Source organism: Aquila chrysaetos, chromosome 5 (genome assembly GCF_900496995.4).
Source record: "Aquila chrysaetos chrysaetos chromosome 5, bAquChr1.4, whole genome shotgun sequence".
Classification (NCBI taxonomy): domain Eukaryota; kingdom Metazoa; phylum Chordata; class Aves; order Accipitriformes; family Accipitridae; genus Aquila; species Aquila chrysaetos.
The window spans coordinates 71,237,749-71,260,758 of NC_044008.1; the positions used below are offsets into that span (position 1 = coordinate 71,237,749).

General features: G+C 38.5%; 1 protein-coding gene across 1 annotated transcript in view; it reads left to right on the forward strand.

The window, feature by feature from the left end:
• Nucleotides 1-23,010, forward strand: part of ANKFN1 (ankyrin repeat and fibronectin type III domain containing 1) — a 70,939-nt gene that overhangs the window by 15,864 nt on the left and 32,065 nt on the right. Inside the window, exons 5-7 of the mRNA XM_030016252.1 lie at nt 13,081-13,178; nt 14,680-14,770; nt 18,571-18,678. Of these exons, the coding sequence (XP_029872112.1) occupies nt 13,081-13,178; nt 14,680-14,770; nt 18,571-18,678 (297 nt within the window). The remainder of the gene's footprint in view (nt 1-13,080; nt 13,179-14,679; nt 14,771-18,570; nt 18,679-23,010) is intronic.

A 23,010-nucleotide genomic window follows, 5' to 3' on the forward strand; every position in this document is an offset into this window, starting at 1 on the left:
TAACTTTCTAATCAGACTAGGTAGCGCTGCCATTGTATTTTGAATTACCCTCACTGGTGATCATTTTATGTTTTACCAAGTTGACAGTTAGTTTTGCCAGAATGTTCTTTTTAAATCTTTTATCCCAGGAGACTTGCATATTTATGGTTAGATAAAAAGAAAGATCATTAATAGCTCCTTTTGGTGACTTTCGGGAATTAATTAAGCACTGGTTGTAGAATTGTTTATTACATTATGGAGTGAGATTCTTTGTGCTAGTTTGAGGGGTCATAAAATGAACCTTTCAAATGATCACTTGCAAGAATGATTAGAACCAGCTAGCAATTACTAACCCTGAAAGGAGAGCTTGATAACATTGTGAGAGGATCTTTTTAGACAGATATATAAACCTCCTATCCAGAAAACCATCTAAGCATTTTGCTAATTCAGGAACAGCAATAAGCTGTTAGGGTTTTTTTTCCCCTCAATACTTTACCATTTCTTTTTCTAAGCAAATTAAAATTCAGGAGCTTTTGCAGCAGTGTTCAGGGAATACCTGCTCATTAACAGAAGCTAATAACGTTCTTTTCTCTGGACCTGAATTATAGGGCATAAAAACTAACATCACTTCTGTTCAGTTTAGTTTAGTTCCCTAAAAACAGGGAGAAACCGCCAATTCCTTTTTTCTGTGTCATCTTTTTTCGACATATTTTTTCCAAAGCTTTATTTGCCCAAATGTCATTTAGAAACTGGGCTTGGAACATTATCTAACTGTCTGCTATTTTCCTGTGTGTGATCTTTTCCCTTGTTAGCTGTATAGCTTACAAATAATAATAGAGGAGCATAATACTTTGCACTCACTCTCTAACCACTAAAACCATCTCACTTCATTAGGAGATTTAATTTTAACCACACACGGTGAATGGGTATTGACTTTGGTGTCCCAGCTGGATGGCAGTTCAGTGACTGCATTCTGTTGAGCCATTGCTTTAAGGAACCAGAGTATTCTTGACTTCCTCTCCTGGATTGTTGTTTAATGTTGCAGGCACCATCCTAATGGCTCCCTTCAGTTTCCCTCCAGAGAAGGCTACAGCGTGGTGGTGGCTGACATGAAATGATTCCTATGTATATTGTAACTTAGTAAAGTGTTTTGAGGCTGGAAGCAGACAGGCATAACATAAATCAATAATAATAGTAATAATCTGCTCCATACTAGAGAAAGATTCAAAGCCAGAGACACCTCACCCCAGCCAGTTTTAGGAAGGATGTGAAGCATCACTGTAATATTGAGAAGAAAAACCCCTGCCCTTGGCTAATCGTACCCTAAAGCCAAACTTTACATTCCATTGTGGAGGTACTTAAGACCTGCTTTAGTTTTACATCTTTGAAAACACAATCAAAACGTTCCACACTAATATACAAAATAATTTGCCACAGTCTGAAGCTAGGGTGAACCTTCTGTTTACACTGTCGTATTGTTACTGATGTATTTTTATCCTAGAGCTACACTACTGTAACTATCTTGATGCAAAAAATCCCAGCAGCAACATAATCCAGATAGGCACCACTTGATTCCTAGGAACGTTCCCAATAGAGCCAAGTGGTAAGTGCTTGTAGGGCTTTTAAGAGCTGTTGTCTTTCACTAATTAGCCTTTCTAGGGTTCGCATATTCCACACAACACATACACATAAACAAAGCAGGGTTTTTTAAAGAACAAAATTATAAATAATGGTAAGTAATTTTGTTGCACTTATTTTCTGTGCATTTTAAACCTGATTATTATTTTGGTTTTACAGTGAATAAGTACAAGTAAACCTTCTCTTACTGCATAATTATTTTTTCGTCTGTTTCCCATCAGAAGTAGTCATAATAATGCTGTGATCCCCAAGTATAGGATAAGGAAGAAAAATGGACATAGCTCTGATCATTACCTACTGGAAAGGATCACTATGCAATGGAAAATCTCTGTTTATATTTTATTTACAATTTTTAAACAAATATCTATGGAGAAAAAATGAAATAGCTTGTATAACCGAAGTTGAGCCAATTTATTTAAGAGCCTGGAACTATTTATGTTTGAAGAGAGAGGAAGAGGAAAAAAAAATCTGAGCCGTGTTTGATGTAGCAAACAGAGCTGATCTTCTCTCTGTTTGGATGTAGCTGTGGACTTGGGTGCCAAATTATTTTCCAGATAGTGATGCTAAGTTGTCTAGGCCACTTTAGCCCGTGTTACCTTTTTGTTTAGTTTGTTATTTTAGCAGAATATGTCATGTTTGTCGGGACTGCCCAGCTGCCTTCTAGGATTTCTGTTGGATGGAGAGAAGATTTTTTTATTTTCTATGTCAGTGTAGCTCCTTAAAAAAAAAAAAAAAAAAAGTCAGCTTAGGTCAGGAAAGGAGGAGTTATGTCTTGCTTAAATTTTGACAAAATGTTGTTCCCTGCCTTCCTTCTTCCAAGGCAATTTGTGGTTCATTTCAGAATTTTTTGCATGAGAAAAATTTAAATTGTCTTTAAATCACTGGTTCAGTCCTAGCTAGATATGCAGTAGCCACAGTATGTTGCTATTGCATGGCTGCATGAAATGGGTTGGTTATAGGCAAGTACCCTTGTCCAGGAGAGGCTGGTGCAATTTGGTGTTATCATTGGAAGTCTCAACTAAAGAATGAACGGAGCTACCTTTTCATTAAGGGTCAGCACCTGAGATCATGGGATAAGGAAGCCTGCCAGGCTGGGCCTGTATGATATAAGTTCTGTAGCTCAAAAAAAAAAAATCTGTATTTGAGATTCTCAGTTGACATGTCACTGTGTCAATGGAAATTTTTCATTGAGAATTTCAGTGTGAAAAACCTCAAAGATTTTACAAAAACTATCTACAATATTTGTGTGATTCTGCACGTTTTACTCTCGGGGTAATCCTTTCACAACAAAATAATCTTATCATTTTGCATGGGCTTCTGCTTGTCCCTGTGAGCGCATACAAACAGCATATACCTATGTTTTGTAATTATGTATTTGATTTGTCTATCAATAGTTGACTTGCCATGTTTGATCAAGTTTGGATTTGTTCTATAGCAGGACTCCTGCAGTGATCCTTCTAGTACTATACAGTGGGTTTGACTCCAGACAGGTTTGACTGGTCTAATAGGTAGAGCTTACATAAAGACCTAAATACATACATATATACATATATATATATATGCACACACACATATATACATGATATGTCCAGCTTTCTTCCCCACTTTGGTGGCACCTAACTGTTCACATAGCAGTGTCAGAGTAGAAAACAGCAAGCCTGTGCTTTCTTTGATATCTAGAAGAACCCTGCTTAGGGAAATGAATGCTTGTGGAAATGAATGCTTTTAGAAATGAATCTTAGGTATGAAAATGTGGTGCTTTAATATTAATACCTATGCATCTTTCTACAGTAGATGCTATGTCACTGTTTGATCCTGTTCCAGTCTATGGTGGAATTATGTAGCATTCTGCATTCAACTTGATCTTGAAACCCTTTTCACTTATTATTCAAAGTTTCTTTGTATATTTTGAAACTCTTTCTTTCTTTCTTTCCCCAAAACAGTTCTTACTCCATAAAAATGAAAGAGAATACATTTCTTTGTAAGACATTTGAATTTATCCTGCTGAATAGGTGTGGTCTGATATTTTTTACAGTAGTTCATTTATGGCATTTTATTAGGTCTCCTGGGCACTTTATTTGCACATTACATTTTGGTAGCTAACAGGACTGTGCAATTTGCCTTCTATTTTTATGCCTAGCAAGTACAGAAATGTATAAATGTTAAAACAAACCTTTCTATTTCTAGCGCCTGTCAATGTCTGTAGTATGTGTTGTACTTAAAATTTAAGAACTACTATTTTTTAAGTTTGCTATGTATTTAAAACCACCTTTGAACATGGGTCACATGTTGAGTGATGGTGTAGTTAACTAATATAGTTGATCAGACACCAGTTACTCAATTCAATCATTCTTTCCTCCTGCTTTGTGTTTTATAGGAATTTTGAACAGCAGCTCAGGATGAATGGCTATGAGAAAACCCAGACATAGAGGCTCTGGTTTTGTCTGCCTTTGGTGTCTAAGAAAAAGGCTCATATCATTATGTTGCTAAATTTTAGACACTGCTTTACCTTTTACATTTGCTTTGCCTTACCAAAATTAATAAGTATTTTTAAAAATTATTTGCATGTGGCTAAGTGTTATGGCTTCCCATTCATAGGTATTGCATAGAAGAGGTGAATTTCTTATAGTCAGTGGCAGGACTGGAACTCAAGACCTTCAGCTTCTGTCTTGAAGGAGGTTCCTGATTTAGAAGATCTTTTGATTCATGGGTTTGGGAATCGTTCCTCACTGGAGACTTAAACAAAACCAGAATGTCTTCAAAGTGATTGTGGCAAAGTTTCCTGCTCACCACTTTGTCTGAAGTCTTCTCTGGTCCATCATGGACTTTTCTGGACCAGTTACAAGCATAAAGGGTCTAAACCATAGCCAGTTTGCCTCTCCCACCAAAACCTGATACTGTTCTAGTAATTAGATCTGACCCACAGAACTGATAAATGAATGTAAATTTGGAATCAGGCCTTTGGATCTGCTTCGAACTCTTACCTCATGTATGAGCATAAATTGCAGGGTTTACTGTTTTCATGCATGAGTGCCCAATTAGTTCACGCATGAACACCCAATCAATTTATGCATGAGCACCCAATCAGTTCATGCATGAGCACCCATTTAATTTACTAATGAACACCCAGCTGGTTCACACATGAGTGCCCTATTAACTCATGTCTGAGCAACCAATGAGTTCATGCATGAGTGCTCACTTAGCTCATGCCTGAGTACTGTATTGGGCATATATGGCAGGTTTCAGTAGCCAGGGGCCACAGGTGTGGGAGGAGGTCAGCAGATGCTGGGTGCTGGTCACAACTGGCCCAGCTAGCTCTAAATGCAATGGAAAACTCCATCACTGAGTGTAACCCCGTGGTGGAGACAAGGGAAGTTGACCGTAGGAAAGGGGGAGGATAGGTGTTTGGCTTAAGTTGAGCCTGGGAAAGGCAGTGGAAAGGTGTTCACTTAAATATCTGTTTAATTGTTTATGTTTTCTTTCTTCTCACTCTGAATGAGTGATTAGAAGTTTGTATTAATTGGCAGTAAATTAAATTAAGTAAAAATTCCCCAAATCAAGACTGTTTTGCCTGCAACACCTGGCTGCAGTGCTAGGGAAAGGTGAAAGCTATTTAAGTTACTGTAGGGATTAGTTTATAAAGAAATAAAAGCCTTAAATACAATTAATTAACATCTATGCAGCTAAGTCCTTCTTTAAAAATATATTACAGGAGAACCAGAGGAAAAGCAGTGGAATCCCATTAAACAGATTACTTGACTTAGTGTTTGTGTGTTTATTTTCTTTGTTAACAGTGCTGTGCAGTGTTCTGGTTTGTCTCATACATTGTGATAGATTACTTTTTTGTTTGCATTTTCCCAACTGCTCATTATTAATTAGATTTTAATGTATTATGTTTTGGGAAGAAGCGGAGCCTAACTCATGCATGCTTCACACAAATAAGTAGTCCTTACGTTCGTAAGCTTCCCCACCAGCTTTGGTTACGCAGACTAGATGAGTAAAACGTACCCACTGGGAGTGGAAATTTGCAGAATCGGAGCCAAGCCTGTTATACCTTTCTAGGATGTGAAGCCTTTGCATAAGAACCCCATTTATTCTCCAATCGCTTTTCACGGTTCCAACACTTATGTTCTCCCACTTTTATTTCCAAGGCCAGAGCGGGATATGTTTGTCATTGCATTGCAGGGCTGAGACACAAATCTTGGCTGTTATTATAAGCCATTGTAGCTTTTTAACCACTGGCCCACATTGGAAGGCAATATGCACCCACACGGCACATTTTCTTAGCTATTTATAAAATGTTAGTAAGAAATGTCATTTTCACTAACAGAAAGGAAAAAAGTTCCTTCTTGTACTAGAATAGCTGACCTTATTACAAATGGATAAAGAATTGTTAGTACTTAGAAAACACTAATTAAATACTTGAGAAAAAAACAGTCAATAATTTTTTTTATTTTCTCTTGGTGAGAATTTTATTACAATGCAATAAAAATAGTATCTTATAAATCATTTATATAATGTAGACTTGCTATAAGATGAACTAGTGAAGCCATGATCAAGCAAAGATGTGTCTTTGGCACGCAGCCTGCTGTCATAATGCTTCCCATAAACATCAAGACATAAAATAGAGTATTCTGGCCTGGGTCAAAGGAACATCCAGAAACAGGGCCACAAGAAAGGTTATTTAACATCATCGGTTATTATTAGCAGGCGTAAAAGGTAAAGGAGCCCACAGCTGTTAGGGAAGAAGCTTTACTGCAAGTAAAGTATTTGATTATTAAAAAAAATCTCTGAAACATGTATGATGAAGATTTATAGCCACAGAAGTTTCAAATGGAGATGTGTTCTCTAGGAATAGTCTAGGAACACTCTTCTTGGTACTCTTCTGATGAGAGGCCCTTAAACCCACCCATAGATCTTTCACACTAAAATGCAGCAGTGCTTTATTTACTTCAGGTGGACACAGTGCTGGCTGTTGGCATCTTTTTTATTCCTCTTCAGCCCTATTGATGTTTCTACTGACTCAGTACGAAGAGCCTTGAATAAGTTTACAGAAATAACTGAAATAATAGATAAGATCCAAAATACTGAACACTAGTACTTAGAGCACGTAGGAGCTCAGGTTTTCATTTCACTAGTACCTAGAAATCATAGAATCATAGAATAGAATCATAGAATCATTTAGGTTGGAAAAGACCTTCAAGATCATCGAGTCCAACCATTAACCAAGCCCACTAAACCAAGTCCTGAAGTACCCTGTCCACTCGCTTTTTGAATATCTCCAGGGATGGTGACTCAACCACTTCCCTGGGCAGCCCATTCCAATGATTGACAACACTCTCAGTAAAAAATTTTTCCTAATACCCAACCTAAATCTCCCTTGCCTCAACTTGAGGCCATTTCCTCTTGTCCTATCTCCAGCCACCTGACAGAAGAGACCAGCACCCACCTCACTACAACCTCCTTTCAGGTAGTCGTAGAGAGTGATAAGGTCTCCCCTCAGCCTCCTCTTTTCTCCAGACCAAACAACCCCAGTTCCCTCAGCCGCTCCTCATAAGGCTTGTGCTCCAGGCCCCTCACCAACTTGGTTGCCCTCCTCTGAACACGCTCCAGCAACTCAATGTCTTTCCTGTAGTGAGGGGCCCAAAACTGAACACAGGACTCGAGGTGCGGCCTCACCAGAAATCTTAGTCCCAGGCCGTGACTACACTGTTTTAACTTCTGTGTTTGCACAGCAATATGCCTAAGTCCCTTAGGCATTGTAGTAAATCCCAGTTAGAGTCCCTAAACAAACAAATGAAAAGTTCACCTGTCCCTTTTATAAATGCTGTGGCTCGTACCGTATTGTCCCTGTCTACGCTCTTACTGAGCCGATGCAACCAATTCCAGACGTTCTACATTAGTCTGCATTTATGGATGGATTATACCCTTCATGCAAAAAAACAAATCCATGGGAACAAATGCAAACTCTGCAGTGCCAAACATTTGTCTTTTCCTAATGGAAGCACTATGCTGGGATCTCTGTCAGTACTCCCTACAGCTGGTATGACTTGTCTTTCTCCTATCATTCTTTGGAGAATTTCCAAACAAAAGAGAGGCATGAACAGAACCTGAACCCAAATCTGCAAAAATTGGGTTCCTTTCTTAAGTCAGACTGGAAAGAACAGTTCGAGACAGCTAGGAGGAGCTGACCAAATACTGCAAACAATGTTCTCCATCTGAGCTGGTGATGCCGTCTACACCAACAAACTGATTCTTGCTTTTCAGTATTGTTCAAGTCTCTTCACTTGTGTTATACATCTAAATATTTGTTTTGGCACTTTCATCCTGATTTTATTCACACGAATGGCAGTGTTCAATATCCTTGCACCAAGCTGCTAAGACATTATGAGGGTAAATTATTAAAATTATTTTTTAAAGTTCAGCAGGCAGAAAAAGATGGTGTGAAGTGGTTTCTGGTGTTAGTGCTCTCTTTCAGTTTTACATTTCAAAGGAAGCTATTGAACAATGCAATTATTTGTTTGGAGGCCCTTGGAAACACAAGCCTAAGATCACAGTGTCCTTCAGCCTAGGCCCTAGACATGGGGAGGAAGGGAAGGAGAGAGAATCTTTGCTGCTTAAGTCTGGGTTAAAAGCTGTAGTGGCATAATACTTTGCCCAAGGTCACGCAGCAAGTCAGTAGCAAATGCGAGAATAAAACCCAGAATCCCAGCTCAGTACACTATTCTGTAGACCCCATCAATTTAGCAAGAGAACTCATGTCCCTCGCTCTAATTCATCTACTCAGCAATTCAGTGAGTAATTTAAGTGCAAGCAAAAATAATGCCAAGAGAAGCGACAAGTTCTAGTGTGGCTCGGGCTATTTACTTGACTCAGGAAAAGGTGCTTTCCTGAATGAATCTACAATAGGGTCAGGAGGTGTTTTGTGCCTTCACTTTGTCTCTTGTCTGTCTGTCAATCTCTGATAAGCTGTTTAAGGCATGCTCAGTATAACAGATAGCGAGTGGAAAAGAAACAGGTGAAAATAAACTTCTCCCTTTATTTTAAAGTGCATGAATTGAGTATTAAAAAAAAAAAAACCAACTTGGCCACAAGTAAGTTACATAACTTAAGCCAGTCTAAAATTATGTGCCAGCAATTTACATGAGTTTTATGTAACTGTTTATACTGCTGTTTATTTAAAAATTACTACTTATCTTGGCGACCGCAGCAACACATCGTGCATTTGCTAGTTCTGGAATACAGGGCACCTTCATTAAAACACATAGTCACCAATATATTAAACACACAAAAAACCCCTGCTCTGACATAACGTGAAGTGTCAGAAGGAAAGCCGCAACAGCAAAGACATTCAGCGTTCACGACAAAGCAGCCCTTTGGGGTGTTCAGAACAGGACTGGAATATGCTCCATCCTTAATTCACCCAACAGCTTTCAGGTCCTTTACAGCACAGTTGGTACAGTCTACAAGACCAGCTCTTGTTCCTGGGCTCTTATAAAGGACCCTCTTCATCTTCAGGTTTTTATATTTGAGCATTTTTATATGCAACTTTTAAAGTGCTGAGGTTAGCTAGCCTTTTGTTCTTTCTTAAAGTCCCAAGTACTTTAGAGTTACACAAATGGTTGATATTTTTTGTTTACTACCAGAGCAGTCTCTCCCAGCACTCTCTCTCAGAAAGTAGACAGAGATTTAGCAAAATCTTCATTATGAGTTTCTCATGCACAAAGTTACATAATTTTTAGACCCAGGTTAATCACAAGGGTAAGACCATGGACGTGTAGCTTTTTATTGGTACCAGAAAGTGCTATATATATCCCACATAGCCAGAAAGTGTGAGCAACGCTGGCCTAATAAATGTTATATAGGACATAGGAGTTTGTCCCACGTTGTTTTGGGGCCTGCTGAGTGAACAAGATGCTCTACCTCTCCTTGCTTTCATTTTCCCATCTATTAAATAGCGACACTGGTATTCACACAATTCTAAAAGGTTTAAAATCCAATGAATGAGTGTAGTAGAATATTATGGATTATCTTTAGACAACCATTATGGTAAAAAGCTGAAACCTGGCAATGTATAACAGGAGATGGAAACTTCATTGATAAATGACTTAAGTTGATTTGCATTTCTTTAAAACTATATCATGTCATCTTCTTCTCACTTCAATCAGTAAATTCATGGGGAAAAAAGTTTGTTAAAATCAAAAGTAAGCAAAAAATATCCAAAATTTGTTATGAGTTTCTTTATGACAGATATCATGAGTCAGAGAATTACATTCTGTCAGAAATAGCAATGTTTCAGTGTATCCTGTTGATATGTTTTCAGTAGTACTTTGAAACAAGAGGGAAAAGAAGGCACTATTCCAACACAGCTGTTCAAAAAATATTTATTTTTCAGTTATGGAAATTTTTATTGAAACTGGGGGGCAGGGTTTTTTCCAAATGTGAGGTTCTTATATATATATATATATATATATATATGTGAAAATTTGAGTAACTTTGTATACACCATCTTGTTAGGCAAATATCCTTTAAAGGGGGGGGTTCTCAATCATAATGATAACCATAACCTGACCCACAAACTAATATCATATTCCTATGTTTTCAATTTCATGGGGCTCAACCATCACAGGGTAAGCTAAAAAAATAAGTGCAAAATGCTGGCAGTACTTGGCTGTATAATGAGAAGCACAGCTGAGCCCCAGCCTAGCAGCCAGTGAAAGCTCGGCTGGTTGAGGGGATCAGAGGGGTACACAGCCCTCCTCAGGACCTTGTGAGAGGACTAGCAGACTCAGTCGCTCTCCCTAGCAAGTAGCTGTCCTTCAAGGGACTGGGACATCACGGTGTCACCCAGCAAGTGGATGAGGGCATTGGCCTTGCACATGGGGTTTCACTAACAACATGAGTTGGGGCAACTGTTTGCCCTAGAACATCGGAGCAAAGCTGTGATTTATTATTTCAAACCTCACTTCCTCAACTGTTCCTAAGATGGCTTTAAAGGCAATGTCAGCCTTTTCTCCCTTGGTAACTCAGCTTCTTTCTCTAACTCAGTGGTCCTTGATTATTTCTGAGAACTGCCATGCTGTTGCTTCTCATAATACTAGTATCATGATGTTCCTGCTGTACACATGCTTGCAAACGTGTAGGATTGCAATCCTGTTTACATTAAGGCAGTTAATTCCTTTTCAGACAGTGTGTTAGGAACTCTAAATATTAGGAGCGCTTTTATAAATGCTGGAATACAGGTGGAAGGGTTGAGAAGGAGACCCACATCAAGAACAGGGCTGCAGTGTTTATTTGTGTAAGCTACCCAAATTAAATATGCCTCTTGAACTACCAGTTTATATTCGGGCAGTCTCCAGTCCATAGAACAGCTAAAAATTTGGGAAGCTCAAAAGCAGCTTAAAGCTGCTTATTTCACCCTTGGCTTTTGTTTTGTGCTGCTTAAAGTGCAACCTTACCACTGCCCCTCATGCTGAGAAGCACACTCAGTCATGCCTGGGGATTTCAGTGAATACAGGATTTGTTGGCAGAATCTGTCTTGAGTGACACTATCTTGCTTTACAAGAATCTTTGAAAAGAAAAATGCTATCTGAAGTGACTGCAAGCCTGTTGATAACATGTTCAGCAGTTCGAACAGGGTTTCTCAAATTTATCCTTCTGGAAAACAGACAACATGGCCAAGTTTGCAGCATGTATACAATGTCCTCAATGATTTAATACAGTGGAGTTATAAACCCTGAAAATCATGGTTTACAATGGAAACTCTGACAGGCCATCAAGTTCAATGGTACTTATAAGTATTTCTGTAATTAAGTTGTCAACAAAAACCTACAATACAGTACCATAACACTCTCTACATTTTCATACTAATGTACAGAGATAGCTTCCACTAAAGGTGGCAGTAATTAGGTATTTAAAACCCCTGGAAAACTAGAAAAACATACACTGAAAAAGTTCAAAGACAATAGACGAAACCAATATCCTTTTCATTGCAGAAAAAACAAAAATGTTGCAGAACATGCTGTGCATTCACAAACTGCAATCACAGAAAAGGAGCATTTAGGAGAAAGAAAAAATGCATTGTGCTATTGATACTTGGCTATTTTAGAAAAATGTGTTGGCAGTTAAATGTTGTATATGCTGAGCAAAAAATTCTATGAAGCCTTTTTCTTTTAATGTGAAAATACTAGTATGACACAGCCAGAAGATGAAAATTCCACATGTTAAAATTAAAATACCTATACCCTCTGATCTGTTCTAAATTATTGACTCCAATACTAATAAATATGCACATAAAGTATCTATAAACTATTTTGTGAATCTGAAAGGGAAAGTTTTGGGTTGAATTCTCTACTTTGGTGTAAATCCAGTAAATTGATGGGACTTTCCCATGTCTATAGTAGAATAATTTAAGAGATTAATTTCACTATGGTTTTCCTGGAAGTTTGAGTCTGAAGGTACAAGTTAATTAATCCCAGAGGTATGACTCTGGGATTAACCTTAACTCTAACCATGGTACCTGTCATTAATAAAGTATAATTTAAGAAAAAGTGGCTGTTTTCCTACCTGCAGCCTCCAGTTCCCCACTTGCATATATTCTTTTTTTAAAATCATCATTGATACTATTTTACGTGTACATTCATTTTTGCAAGTCCTGAGGAAGAGTACTGACAGCAGGACTACTAATTTCATAACCCCTTAAGCAGGAATATGAGTTGTCTGTACAAGTTGATGGGAGCAGTTTGGTGAAGGTACCCATTGTAATTTAGGCTGTAGGATGGGTTGGGAGGCATGTGTCAGTCCAGCACCACTTAATTCACATCAAAATTGGATACCACTTAACAGGTCCTTGTGGAGCTCTGTAATTTCAGTGACCACAGCAGCATCAGGCTTGGACAAGAGAGCCAGAACCCACTGAAACCAATGAAGAGACTCCAGTGTCAGATCTAGTCCAAGGAGGATATTTCTATACAAATTAGCCAAGGCTAGGTGACGAGAGTTTTGTGGACCTGTGGAGCCAAAAGGGCACTCTGCCCATGCCTGCCTATGCAGATCCAATTGCAAAACAGTACTTTTTGTTGGTTTGGATGCATAAACTGCCAAACGGCATTAGCAGGTCCAAATCCTCTACCTACTCTTTTCCACTACTTCTCTTTCTTTAAACAGAAATTGTTTAAATGAGGGCAAATGTTGACTGAATGTAATTTTTATTGCAGTGTATTTTTAAGCATTCTTTCCTGAAAAGCTTTTGAGCAATATTTTGTTTTTCTCTCTCATACACAGGGATAGAATTTAATTATTGTGTGAATTTTTGCTAAAGATTATTGTTAAACATTACTTTTAGTACCCACATGGAATGGGAAACTGCTAGGAGAAAAGTTAACCTGTGAGTGATCCAAGTACTTTGATTTCTTTGCTTGGACTGGTATCTGATTTGATTTTCTCCTGATATTGCTTTCCTAGTGGAATGGAGCTCTTCGGAAGACTTTTCTCCTTTGGTTGGTGAAATAATAATGGACAATCTTCAGTCTTTGAGGTGCACCATCACAGGTCTCAGAACGGTAAGTGCCAAATGACTTATTTAGATCTTGATGCCCCCTGCCACCCCAGTGATAACAAAAACATTGATAACTTGCATCCATGCCTGTTGGTAATATGTAGAGTGCCTTTCTTCTAGCAACAAGTTCCACTCACTAAGTATATGTCTGGTATCCATAAGACAAAAGTCACAAAGGAATAGACAAACAGCATGAACTGTTTTATAAGCTGTCATGCTTGGGGGAGATCAGAAAAGACTGGAGTGAAAGCTGCTGTTTTCTGAATCACAGGGTAATCTTAGTGCAGATCAAAGGCTCGTGAAAGACCTAGTCCTGACTCTGATGACCAGTAGCTAAAATAACAGTTCTTCTACTTCTTCCAGGAACACACATGTTAATGGCAATCATTTTAATTTTTGTTATTTATTTTTGTATAAATGTTTTACACTGGTAAGAACTGGGCCAGTGATGGAGAAAACTGATGAATTCTTAAGCAAAATAATTTTGACCATATGTCTGAAAGTCTTTTTCCTAAAGGCTGTTAAGGACCATTTGTGCAAGCAAATTTTGATTCACAAAATACTTGATGAAAATAAAGCTTGCTCAAAATACAACTATTGCCACTGGAAACATCATAAGAGGGGCCCGATCCAGCATCTGCTGAGCTGGAGCCTTTCCACTGAATTCACTGCACACTGGATCAGGCCTACAAAGTTATAGTAGGGGGAGGTATGCCTGTGACCCTTGGACAGTGCCCCCAAAGATGGGCTCTCAAAATGAGAGAATTAACTTTAAAGAGTAATGAACAGGCACAATATAAAACCCTTTACATAAAATAGAAAAAATTACTGTCTTTTTCTAGCCTTTTATTTGAAGAAATCTTTGATTTGAAGCACACTGTCTTTCAGGAAGCTGAGCCACAATATGCATTTACTCTGTTTCTCATTTTCTAACAACAAAACAGAGTAACTGTTCTTGAGTTAAAATCAAGCAAGCTTGCACAGTCATTTCCATAGACACATGTTAAGAACAGTGCTCACTGTGTGTTTGTCTATACTCTCCAAAGTATATAACACATTTAAATTAAAAGTTAGGCTTTCAGAAGTGCTTTCCATTGGCCTAGATTTATGCATCAAAATCAGTGATAAAGGTCTGACTGCTTTCAGTGGCAGCCAAATGAAGCTTCTTCCATTGCTGTGCTGGTAGAGAGATTCTGCTAAATACAACAGGAAATGGGGGAGTCCCTATTCCTGAAGCCTGATTGCAAGAGTTCCCAGGGCTTGGCTTTGGTAGAAGAGATTGTGGTTTGTCAGTTGGAATTGGTGTGTTCTGTTAACCCTCAGCAGATCACCTGTCCTGCGATCTTTGTACTAGGTTTCAATCTGTCGTGGTGCATCAGTTAATGCCGCTGAAAGCTATTTAAGTTTTTCAAAGAAAACATCTTTGGGAGGGACTGCTTTCCAGTTATTACAGCCAAGATTTTGAGTCAAGTGATAGTTTTGACTTCAGCTGTTTCCATTTGCAGGGCCAGAGGTATTATGTCCATGTTTCAGCATACAACATGAGAGGATGGGGACCTCCACGCAAATCTACTCCTGAATATGCTTCTCCTTCAAGTAGGTTGAGTTTCTCTACCCTCCTAGTTTGATTAGTGGTGTTGCTTTGTAAGAATTTCTCCCTCTTCAAAGAACAGAAAAAGACAAATATTCTGGAGTTCATGATTTAATTGCCATGTCATCTAGGAGTGAAATAAATAAATAAATAAATAGAACTCAACTCCTTCCACCCCCCAAAAATAAGCAAAATAACCATATATGTATATTTATTTGTCTTATCTTTTATTCTTTTCCAGTCCTTTGGCAGAACATTGTCATCTAGTCACTAACACTTAAGAAAAATGAGAAATATTTTGACCTTCATTTCTCTTAATAGAGTTCTGCTATATGGAACCTCATTTGTCAGTACATGAATGGATCAAAACCTGAATCTGAACTGCTAGAACAAAACCACTTACATGTATCATACGTGATTTTGTATTCTGCCTTGTAGCATTATAGAACCCATTCACTGGACCATTCTTACACTATCCTGTATGTAAAATACTCTAGTGTGGATATGCATGTTGATAGGATCTAGCCCGTAAACACTAAAATGTTCCAGACATGTCCAAAAGCCTTTCTTCCTTTTCAAACCTATGACAGGCTTTCTCAGACTCCATTAGGACTATGATTTTTCATTTGTAATTTTTAATCTATTATAATCACATTGTATTGTTAGTTGCTTTTCCAGACTTAGTGTTCACTGCCAAACTGGCTCAGCATATTATAGCTTTCCTTGTATTGATTAATGCAGTAAAGTGGGACTTTTCATTTTATTGCATTAGCACTTGTTTTTATTAGGCTAATGTAACAATTTAATAACCTTGCATGCTAATGTGAGAAAATAAAGCAAGCTGTTCCTACTCTCAGTAGTCATAATGGAGAGGGTTGGATAAATGAGGCTCTTGCAATACCATTGTCCTATTTTGCTTCAATTTTGCTCTTTTTTACCCCAGAATAAAACCAGAACTAAGCTAAAGAAATACTCTGTTTGAGAACAAAAATGCGCTACAGTCGTGGGACAAAATTCTACTCATGGCTATGCAGATAACTCACTACTGTGGAGTTGTTTTGAATAACTTAGTGATATGCAATTACTATATAGCCAGGTATAACAACACAGGATTTGGCCCCACAAACCAAAAATTTACATCAGCTGAGAAACAGACTCTTTTACAGTAGCTGCTAGTTATTCCTCCTAGCAAGATAGGTGGCATTTAAGACCGTAGCTTTGTACGATATGAACTTTTGCTTTAAGCGTATTGCATTGTCTTCCTTATCTATTTCTTGTCCACTGTTATTAACCTTCTGAAATCTGGCAATATGTGCCAGTTCCAAAGCTTTGGGATGTAAGGGAATTTTTCCTGCAGATTTCAGTGGATCAACACAAAACTATGCAGAGAATTAAGTTCATTTCCCATGTTTAGTGTCTCAGAGATTCGGGGCTGTAGAGTAGCAGAAAGTCCTAGACTTGCTGGCATTAGGGCCATGTTGTCATGTGCAGCTGCTCAGAACTCAGTGAAGTCCCTGCTTCCACCAGGGAGAGCAGTACCATCCATGGGAGTACTACTGAAGTGCCTGGGACAATCATTGTGCTGGTGTGTCTCTGAAAGGCAGCCAAGGTAACAAAAGGAGTCTTTTGGATTTCCCTGTAGGAGAGAGGGAGCATCACTTGATATATATGGGATTTTCTGTGAGTTTACGGCAAAGAGAAATGTTTCTTCGTGGCTATATATGTATGTTACTTTGTTGATGAACACAGAAGCATTAGGCATAATCAGCACACTGTATATAGGTAGCTGGCAAGAATCTGGTATTTTCATTAAGTATCCTTAGTGACACATGCTCAAGCTTTACAGCAAGTGACACCATCAGAGCCTAAACGTAAATTCTTTCATTAAGTAATACTAATGTCAGAATTATAGCTTGAGTGACAAGATGCTATTTACCACTGCAGTTACTGGGGGCAGAACTTCTTTATCCATGTGACTGCCTTCACCACTGGTTTTGAAAACTAGCAGATTTGTGCTTGGCAAGGAGGCAACAACCTGAAATTACACCAGTGTTGCATAACAAAATATGGCCCTAAGCTAAAAATTAAATGTGAATACATTAATACTCTACAAAGCTGTCTGTAACAGCAGCCAGAAGAATATGCAAGGGAAATGAAAGCTTCAGGGCTTAATCCTGATCCATTCCAATCCCAGAGCATCAAAGGTTAGTGACATCCTTGGAGATGCATCCGTGTAGCATGAGAGTGAATGCTTGCCACTATCCTCCTGTATCCCCCACATACACAGTAGCAGCCTGGAAAGTGGTGGCCAGTGTTGTGCAGCTGGTCTGTGAAATCGTAAGTAGATAGTAACATTTCTAGGCTTATTCATTAGCATGTGAGTGATGGACAATGAGATAAGCTGGTCTGATTTGCATGTCATTTTTAAGGTAGTCAGCAATCTGGAGGCTCAAAAAGTTTGGAAACCACTGGGATAGAGAAATCATGAGGTGGTTTGAAACTCTACCAGTTTGATGACACCAAAGCACTTTGAGATTGGTGAGTTCCAGTTGGTTCCTCTCGGCTGCTCACAGGAGATCTAAGAACTGGCCTCCCCACACAGAGCTATAAATGCAGCTGGCCCTTGATCTCTGCAATAGCATACGACATGCAGGATAGCCACTCTGCAGCTGTTGCAACTGCCTACAGGCTATCAGGATAGCAAATATCTTCTCTTTCCACCCTTTCATGAGGCTTACTCTAGCTGCTATACTAAATGGCTGCAAATACATATTTATATCCCTGGCATAGTGAGCCCATTGGAAGGAATGCTTGACTCCAAACTTGCACTAGAAACTAGATCTGTATATTTAGTGAATGAGCAAACTGTTTGTTGGTGGCTGTGAATATGTACGTGGCCTCTATGCCACCAAGATGGAAGCATGTCTCCCTTGCAGACAGATTTCCTAATACCTTGACCCATCATTACTTTGAGTCAGGAAACTGGTGCAATACTTTTTTCTCAATATAATGTAAGTATGAAAATAGTCAAATCTGGAATTAAGAAGCTCCTCTCTGATACACACAGTTTCATCCTCCCATTTGTGATGAGATTGTTTTTTAAAATCAAGACTGAGGTTGCAGCTAGCAGCAAATGTGTGAAAACAGTCTTTTGTAGGTTGAAGGTACGTGGGACAGAAACCGCAGCTTCTTGCCTCACGAGTGCAGTGCTGAGCAGACTGTAGACTCTAGGGCAGGGATTGCCAGCGTTTGTTCAGGTCTCTGCTGGGAACAGATTTTCAGAAGCGAGTTTACTCAGAGCATGTTTCTCTGGCTACAGAGCTAGCTCTGATTGTAGGAAGATGTTCATTCCCTGCTTTGCAAACGGTTTCCTGTATAACTGTAAGAGAGTTATTTAGCCTCCTGGTGTCTCAACAAAACGCAGAAGGAGCAGTAGTGTGATCTTGGTGAGGTTGAGAGTGTCGGTATGGTAGAGGCTGAGAGCAGCTCTGACACTACAGCAACAGAGACCATTTATGTACTGCAGAGAAATAGCCATTGTCTAGTCAGTCACTACAGGAGCTTCTGGGAGCTGATTGTGAGCTCTTTGTTAATAATCATTATGATTAATTACCTAGCTGGCATAAGGCAAAGGAAACTTATTGTACAAGTAACAACAGCAGACTTAAAAACTACTGCCATTTTTTCCCCGCATGCCCAGATGTAAAACTCCTCTAAAGCCAAGAGTATCAGAGGCAAGAAAATATTTTAAAACCTTCTCCTGCTCCTTTGTGTTTCATTTCTGTTTATTTCCTTTGTTCAATAGACTGGAAAGACTGCAGTGGAAGAGAACCTCGGCACAGGGGACACACTGAAGCACTGGAACGTCTCCTTCAGCAGGTTCGAGCAGCTCATCAGCATTATAATTGCAGAGGTAAGGATAAATATCTATGTGGTAGGGCACCAGCTGAAGCCTCTGTGGCGCCTGTAATTTTAGCAGTTTTCTAACTAGGTCATACCTTCTCATTCATCAGGAAAAGAAAGATATTAATATTGGCCCATCTGGAATCACTTTAGTGCACTATCTTGCTCTTAACCCTTGAAATTAGTTGGATGAAAACATCTGAAAGCTAGAATGCACACAAGCACAGACACATCCTTTCTCTCTGTGTACCCTACACACCTATTGATTTGTTTTTTCCTACAAATTAGTTTCACACAGGATTCCACTAAAATGTTTCAAGGATGTCTCTTTTATTTTTTCATATAAAGAAATATTTTAGAGAGTTAACAACTGGTTTGGATCAAAAGAAGGGACTTGGCTGCCTTCAAATGGAAGACACTAAGTACTCTAGTGGACGTGATGCCAATCTATAATGAAAAATACTTGCACAATGCAGTGGGAAGATAAGATTGCTACATTTTCAAATAGAATGGATCAAAACTAGGAGAGAGTTCGAATCTCAGCCAGCTCTTTGCTCTTCATTCATGAGAAACAGACTGCGCCTTTAATAGCTTAAGAGCCAAGGCAACAGCTTGGCATTCTTTTTAAAGCATATATAAAAACTCTTGTTCTATATGGGTTGTTGAAAAGTACTATTTATTTTCTTAAAATAAACTTCTAACTGGAATAATGCTTCATTGCAAAGGAACTTATTTTAAACTGAAAAGTTGAACTACCATGAAGTTTTCATTTTTCTTCACCTAGTATGACTGTTATGTCAAGCTGCATCAATTGATTTAAAATCATAGAAATACTTAGGGCTAAAATCATCTGGCTGAAATGGAAAGATGCAGCCTTTGTTCTTTACATGCAAATATGTCACTATCACGATGATCCACAGTCTGCCATAACCCATTGTAACCATAGCAACTTAAACTATTCAGCTATGTTGCTTGGAAAGGGAAATGAGATATTGCAAGAAAATGTTGTTTCTCTAATTAATATTCAAACAAGCATTAGCACTTGCAGGTGGTCTTGGTACTGAAAATACAGATGATGTATTCTATCTCTTACATAGCTTTTTCATTCTATTAAAGAAGTCTTTTTTCCATGGTACAGTTTTTTCTTTCTGAAGTTAGTGCATATCTCAGGTCTTTCAGGCCACTTGTCTAGTCAACAGGGAATAAGTGATGGAATAGCTGAGAATATTCTTAGTATAAATTGTTTTACTGACATACCAGCCCAAAACAGAAGCAGTTATAAACAACATGCAGAAAATCCCTGCTTTTGGGAATCTGACACCAGTGCCTGGTTCTTATAAAATTCCACTGCTGCAGAAATTAACCCCAGTCTCAAAGCAAAGCACAGACAACTCTGTTGTTGATTTCCTAACTCCTTTTCCTTAAATAATAAACAACAACAATGTAGAAAATCTGTTTAGCTCAGAACATTTTCTTGCATGTCTAAAAGAGGATGTGGGAGCTTACATGCAGCAGTACTACACTGTGGGGTCATCTTGAGCAACACCCTTGCCTCTGACCAAATAAAAATCTCATAATTGCTTGTAATGCTAGCATTACACAGTAGTATATTTTGGATAAATCAGATTGTAAAATAATAGGAGAGCCTTTGGAACTTGCCTTAAATATGTGACTGATGTCAATCCCTTGTATTTCAGTAATTTGGTAGAGAATCAAGACAAAGAGTTTGCAGAAAAAGTAAGAATGATGACATCACTTTGACTCTGAAATTTGATTCTGGTATTTATCGACCTGAGTGAAATCTGAGGAGTCTGATCAAGGATCTGAGATAAGCTACTGTATATGACTGAAAAGCCTCAATAATGTCTTTCACTTCATATAATACAGAGGCCTGGGCTAGATTCTTAATTAATGTAAATTAGCATGATTCGACTGACATGGATAGAAGTCAGCATGGATCTGCTGTTACACATAAGCTGAGGACCTGTCCAGGCATTTATCCGTTCTTTACCACACTTCTCTTTACCACACTCTTCTTTGATTATACGTTAATATTGTAACCTCTGTTTTCCTCATTTGTTTTAGAGATGTCAGTAAATAGCTGAACATTCTTCGTAGAGTATCCTTGAATCTGCTTACAACCACTGATTTGCTGTGGTTTATAAATGAGAGCAGAATCAAGCTCTGCATGAATTAAAGCTAGGTGAAGACAGAGACAGGACTCAAACCTGGGGTCCTGGCACCTTGGCTTTTCACTGAGTGATTCCTCTGCAGGATATCACACTCGTGCTGCTCAGGCTGAAGAAGAGTGGAGGATGAGTGCAAGGGAGGTGGAAAAAACTGAGCATAATCGATCTAAAAGGCCTGAGATTACTTGGATAACATAGGCAAAAGCCTCAGAACACAGAGGAGCTAGAAGAGCAAGGCTGTGTGCTAGTGCTCCAGCGTGATCTGGGAGGGTTAAATTGCCCAGATTCCACGAAGATCTCTTGCCCAAGTCTGTTCATTCAGGCTTTGCACTGCAGCCTGCCTTTTGCCCTATGCTTTGCATTTCAGGGGCTGAAGAAAACAAGCTTACAAAAATACCAGGAAGAATACATTGGAATGTACAGTGAGTTTAAGAGCTTTTGGAATTAGATCAGCTGTTGCTTTTGAACCTGCTCTGTGATATGATGAAATCTCCTAGGGAATTACTTAGGAAGCTTTGCTTTCATATGTTTAATCTTCTGGAAAACCCTGATGATTACAAACAACAGTCATCCATTTGTCTTCATAATACCATGCTACAGACTATCATAACTGAGTTACTACAATCGTACGTCCTGGCAACACTTCAAGTATATTTTTTAAGTATTTTTTTTCTTGTAGATCATTCTTTCTAAACAATTCTGAGTGGATTAAGTAATTGTGTGATGCTTCATTAAGAAAGGAACCCAACTCTTCAGTAAAATGCTTACCAGATATTTTCTTTCTGAAAGTTGGTGGAAATGTGTTTTACTAGACAAGTCAGAGGTGAAATAAAAATGTTCTAATTGTAATTTGATTCACAAGTAGAGCACATAGTTTCATTGCACTTAACAAAGAGAAGGATCTCTGATTACACAGGGCATTTAAAATGTTTAGTTTATAATTGTTTGTGAGAATATAAAAAAGCAAGCTTGAGAACCAAGCCATAGGCTGAGAAGTTCAGGTAGGGAATTTAAGAAGTTATAGTTTCAGCTGTTGAGCATGACTTTGTAATCCAAAATACACCACCCAGTAATATGACTGTCATGCCAATAGCTTCTTCATGAGATACAGTATTTTCCTTTGAAAGACATCCCACCTTGAGGTGAGGTAATACAGAATCTATCATGGTCTCAAGCTATTGAGGTGTCTGGCCACTACTTATGCCCTTAACTTCTGTGTGGAATTACGTCTCCATGAACATTATCCCAGTGTCAGTTGTCTGCAGTGCTAAAAATTTGCAGCTTTAAATTGAGTTTGAATTCGCCTGGAAGTTTCCAGCTATTTGATGTATTTTCGTAAGGTTACACAATTAGTGAAAACTCTAAACCCCATTTAATGGCCTCCACTAGGATTTCAGTGGGATCTAGCTCATCTTGTGCTAATTTGCTTCATTATTCAGGGTCACCCTAAGTGATATTTAGCTGTTCCATTGGCTGTCTGATTTGTGGGGCTAAGATCTCAGATAATTTTGCACTGAGGTAATTCCATTTACTTCACATCTGCCCCACTTGAGGAGAGGCACCCACTTGTCTAGTGATAGGACAAAGAATTCCAGATGATCTTCCTCCTCAGAGAAATGGCCCAGCATAACAGACATTCCTCTAGAGCAGAGACCCCAGATGCATACTAGCAGCCTGAGTATGCAACTTTGTTCTCATTCTTCCACAACTGACTTATGCTGCTTTTAAGTATCTGCTGTATTTAAGTGAACTGCAAAGAAACATTTATATATCCTACCTGAGAAGAGAAAAACTGCTAATGTTGTAAATATACCTTTGTAGTTAATTGCCTATTTCAATCCAGGTTTGAGTGCTTCTGATCTAAATCTAATCACTGGAAATTCTCTAATGTCAGCCACTATTTGTTTGCTCCTGAGCTTCTATTAAAAGAGCTCACAGCTCTATTGCTGTATCATTTATTAATATAAACTTTTTTTTTTCTTACTAGTGCTTTTCTATAAAGGTTACACTATGTTATTTATTAGTTAATTAAATAACAGACAAAGTTCCATTTCCTGTAGATCCAAATTATCCTCTAATCTCAGCTCCATGTTTTTTGGCTTCTAGACACACTATACTGTAAAACAAAAGCAAATAGCAGTGTAGGATAGTTT